At 37.0% G+C, this 5,073-nt stretch overlaps 1 protein-coding gene across 1 annotated transcript; it reads right to left on the reverse strand.

Annotated features, from left to right (window-relative positions):
• Window positions 1–3,980: 3,980 nt before the first annotated feature.
• Window positions 3,981–4,861, reverse strand: LOC116903133 (AP-1 complex subunit sigma-3). The gene has a single exon (XM_032905489.1). It carries the CDS (start codon window positions 4,733–4,735, stop codon window positions 4,271–4,273), a length of 465 nt encoding a protein of 154 aa, XP_032761380.1. The 5' UTR covers window positions 4,736–4,861; the 3' UTR covers window positions 3,981–4,270.
• Window positions 4,862–5,073: the final 212 nt, after the last annotated feature.

Raw genomic sequence — 5,073 nt, forward strand, 5'->3', positions numbered from 1 at the left:
TTGTGTTTATTGTCTTATAGTATTTTCCCCTGAGAAAAAGTTTGCAACACTAAGTGATGGTGGAAGTAAAAGTCTTACAGTTAAAGATAAAGAATGGAGAACACATGAATAGAATGCTCACTTTTAGTGTCATACTGGAGGCATCAGCATTATTTGAACTACTGTGTGTATTACCAGGGACAAAACAAATAATTCTTCACATTGAAAAAGTTAAATACTACATACATATATATAGGTGCATAGAAATATACATCATGTGTGCATATGCATACACACAAGCAGATATATATAGGTACAGGTATAAATATAGAGATAGATACAGCCTTTTGATTCTGAAATCTATGGTCTGAGTCTATGAGACATCCTGGCAACATGGAAAAATTCAACACAAGTGAGTATTCCTAGGCCTACATCCTGATCTTTTGTAATGTATCTAACACAAGAAACCAAATCTTCTTGCAGAAATTGCTGACTCCATGTCTATTAGAGAAAAATCTACAAAGCTTTAAGCTCACAGCAACCTGTTACACCAGTCTTCAAAGTTTACTTATGTCAGAGGGGTAAAATGTTAAGCTGTCAAATGAAGACGATTCCTACTGGCCAAAGATGAAGGGCAGTGTGCTTCAAAGAATAAATAAGTCATTTTAAGACCATTAAATATATTTTACATCTGTAGGTTGGCAATATTTTAAGAAGTAGTCACTTTCTGAAGATAAAATTGCTTATTCATCAGAAAAAATCTGGTCAGGCCACTGAAACTGCCTATCAACTTCCATAAAAATATGGAGAAATTGGGCTAGTAAATAGATTGGAAAATAAAAAATACTTTCCATCACGCCTTGATGACCTGAGTTCTGTAGAAACTGATTCCACAATCTATTCTCTTACCTTCAATGGCCTTTTCATGTCTGTTCCCCCATACACCCACACACACACACACACACACACACACACACACACATACATACACAGAGAGAGAGAGAAAGAGAGACAAACTCTTACACACAGCATTTATTTAAAGTGCATGAATATGATTTTTAAAATATTTAAATGTGCCAGCCAAATGGAACAACAAGGGAGAGAACCTGTCAACAAACTTCCTATCCTGAACTTTATGCCCAGGATCCATATAGTGTACCAAGAGAACAGACTTTAGCAAGTTGTCTCCTGTGCTATGGAACATGATTATACACACAAGGCACAAAATGAATGTGTAAATACAGAAAGGTGTGCTTAACTGTACAACATGAATTGAAAAAAGCACACCTAAAGATTATGAAAAATTCTATGTCAAATATTTGATGTCCTCAGTCAATCAATAAAAGAAGTAAAAAGATCACCATATCACCATAAACATTGACGAGAAAACATTAAAGGACCAGGTTGCAGAGCATGGCAATGTAAAGTGGGGTGGGAAAACCATAAAGGTATTCTATGAAGGGGATCCTGGGAGGTCTAGATCTCACCTGCATCTGCCTTCATTGGGCTACAGCTAAAGCACATGATGCAGCATGGGTGAGCATTACCACAGGATTATAACGCAATGCAATTCAAATTAGTGTTTATTCATTGCACACACAGAAATGTTTCACTGTTTCCAATATTTATTAATTGATTTGTTTATTTATTTACCCACATCCTAATCAAAGCTTCCTCTCCTCTTCTTTGTTACTTTCTATAATTTATTTTCTTATTAATATTATATCTGAATCACTGCCCTCTCCCTCCTCTCATTGTGTTACTAAAACAAAGAAAATGAAGTCATTCACCAGAGAGATGCCCTCATGTTCATTCCTTTAGCTAAGATATAGATCAAACTAGATACCTATCATTGATGGAATGGTCGTAAAAACATGAGAATGCTATTCAATATGTAAGATAATGACTCCTAGCATTTTCAGCAAAATGGAAGGAACCATTAAATTAGGAAAATAATCTCAACACTGAAAAGTTTTCTGCCTGACTCCCAGTGGACCAATTATTTCCCCACTCTGAAAACTTTGTAAGGAATCAAAACAATTATCACCTTCTGAAAGAACACACATACCTTAGCTTTTATAAATAAAAACATCAGGACACAAATCACTTGGACTTTTCTCTTGGGACATTCTGCTATAGTTCTTTCCAACTTGTTTTAGTTTGGTTTCTGTAACTGTGATAAAGACCATGACCATAAGCATCTTAGCAAGGAAAAGGTTTGTCTTCATTTCCATCTGTTAGTACATCACTGAGGGAAGCCAGGAGAGGAGGGCTCAAGGCAGGAACACGGAGACTGGAGCTGAAGAAGAGACCATGGAGGAGTGCTGCCTTCTGACTTACTTTGCTACTTTTTTTTTTAACCTTTTATTTGGATGTTTTATACAAATTCAGTATATTTTTTCCTCTCATTTGGTACTTTTTCTTAGAATCTTACAATAATAAAAAAACTATATCATGATTTTTTTTACTAAAAGCTCATGTAAGCTGTTCCCCAAGTCCCCTGTATTTACTTCAGTGTATCACATAAATATGATCTCTCTCTATGAATAGACTGACAGGAAGAATCCTTGTGCAAGCTAGACAAGATCAAATATGGAATTATCCAGAATATAAGTAGTATATTTAATGAAGCTCAAAAGATACTTTCCTTAAAAAACAATGGAAAGGAACTGGAAAACCTCTGAAGTTACAGAAAGTTCAGTTTTACAAAAATGTTTGAAAAACAACAATTTTTACCATACTTTTTTAAAAAGTTAACACACAAAACTGAAGACTGCCCAGACAAAGATGTTCAGAAAGAACAAACCTTACCAAAATTATATTAATCTGAAGACAAATCAACTATTAAAAGCCTTGTTATTAGCTCATATGAAATCTGAATTATTGCTTTTAAATAAATGGTCATAGTAAGGAACGGGTCAGTTTGTCTGTCTGTTCTTCTGCACTGGTTTTGCCATCTTCCCTTAAATATGCCTGATGAGATGAACCAAAGAGAACAACCACATTCTCTAAGGGTCCACTGTATGAGAGCTCTCTCCGAATACAAAATCAAGTACACTATTGTCTTAGGAAAACCACAAGAGTCTGCAGCACTGTAATGCAAAGGACAGCAAACCTCGACACTAACACTGAGAACACATATGCAGAACTACAGACAGAAGACAGACATCAGGAACAAAGGCTCCGAGAAGCTTCCCACTTCACATCAGCTCAGGGCCTGGGTGCTCAGAACTTTTGTTTTGGAAGCATGAAGGTGACATGGTCACAATAATTATAGTCAGCAGAAAATATTTTTCTGGGTAAGAGGGGGAAAAAAAAAGGAAATAGAGTCACAACCCATGAAGGTCACAATGAAAATACATGTGAGCTAAGGAAGCCTTAAACAGTCACCTTACATTGAAATTATTTTTTTAAGTCTCACAAAAAAATGAGATATCTGAAAATAAAATATCTTAAAAAAAAAAGCACAAGGAACACAAGATATAAAATCATAGAAGAGATCACAATTACTGCTATATAAATATTGATATAGCTCTTCCTCTCAGTATTATGGTAATAACAGGAGATGCTGTAACATTTCATCTCCAGAGCTCTAGACACCTTAATAAATAGTTCATAGAAACGATAACCATTCTGAAATGTCCCTTATACTCAATTGAAAGCAAAGTAGAAACCTTGATCTAGCACCTTCTAAGACATTAAAATCCCAATTAGTTTTATCCCAATTCTAAAAAAAAAAAAAGGTTGAATTCAAGACATTAAAGTCATATACATTGTATCTGACCTGAAATTATAGTAGCATTGAACATATTAAAAAAAATACCTAGCATCATGTATGAAATCTGAGCTATGAACATAAACTTAACGTATGTACATTTTAAACATTTAGGAAAGGCATTTATTATATAAAATATACTTTACATTGAAAATTGTATGTTATCACAAAGCAGTTGAAGGTCGGCCTACAGGTAGAAAGGTCAAATGGCAACAAAATTATCATATTGCAACTAATATTTGAAATTGCCTTTAAAAAATACTACAAGATTTAAAGCAAGACAAGCAACTATTGTGTCTGCAGCCATTAATCGGAATCGCCTGGAGCCACCGTGGGTATTGCCACACAGTATCATACAGACATGGAGCAACAACTTGACATTTGCTAGCTAGCACAGAATCCCTTTAAGTCATTTTTGGCGTTGTGCCAGAGGCCGTGTGGAGACCGGATGCGAGGAGTTGCTTGTTTGTAGGATCACAGCATGAAGCGCTCAGAATCTTCAAGTAGGCTGTACACTTAAAATGTTGGCTTGCTCATGTATTCTTCCATTGTCTCTTGTAACATATCAGAGTCTTCAATGGCCTTGACCGCTGTTTTCTTGGATGTTTCCTGAATTTCTCCACCTATTATAAACTCGTCAAGGATAAAATATGCCTTTTCAAAATTAAAGATAATGTCCAGCTCACAGACATTTCCAAAGTACTTATCCAGCAACTCCACATAACGATGAACAATCTCTAGTGTCAAGAGCTCATTGTCTTGGTTTTCTATTGCACAGCAAAAATATAAACTAGCATACCTTTTATAAACAAGTTTCAGCTCCTTCCAGTCAATGAAACTGCTGGTCCTGTGTCCACGAGAGAGGACGGTCTGGATGATCTCCCGGGTGATCTTCTTCCTCTCTTTGTCAGGGAGCGTGGTGTACCATTTCTGCAGCCGCAGCTTCCCTTGTCGACTGAAGAGCAAGATGAAATGTATCATGGTGGCCGCAGCCGCCCGGGTCCCGACAGCAGCGATCGCCCGGGATGCGAGGGCCAGAAGAGACTGTAGCAGCCCGGGCGGCTGACAGGTGAGGCGCCAGCCTCAGACCATGGCTACTTCCCACAATGCCCTTGAACTGAAAGTTTTACTTTGCTACTTTTTAAATGCATCCCAGGCCCACTTGTTTAGACATAGTATCCCACCACCCTGCCTCTCCCATCTCTGGCAGGGAGCTGGACCATCCTACGTCAAATAGCAATCATGAAAATGCCCAAATAATAACATTAAATGCATTGGCACAGGAGACAATGTTCGAACATGAACACCAAAAGCTCAGG

Source organism: Rattus rattus, chromosome 6 (assembly GCF_011064425.1).
Source record: "Rattus rattus isolate New Zealand chromosome 6, Rrattus_CSIRO_v1, whole genome shotgun sequence".
In the NCBI taxonomy this organism is placed as follows: domain Eukaryota; kingdom Metazoa; phylum Chordata; class Mammalia; order Rodentia; family Muridae; genus Rattus; species Rattus rattus.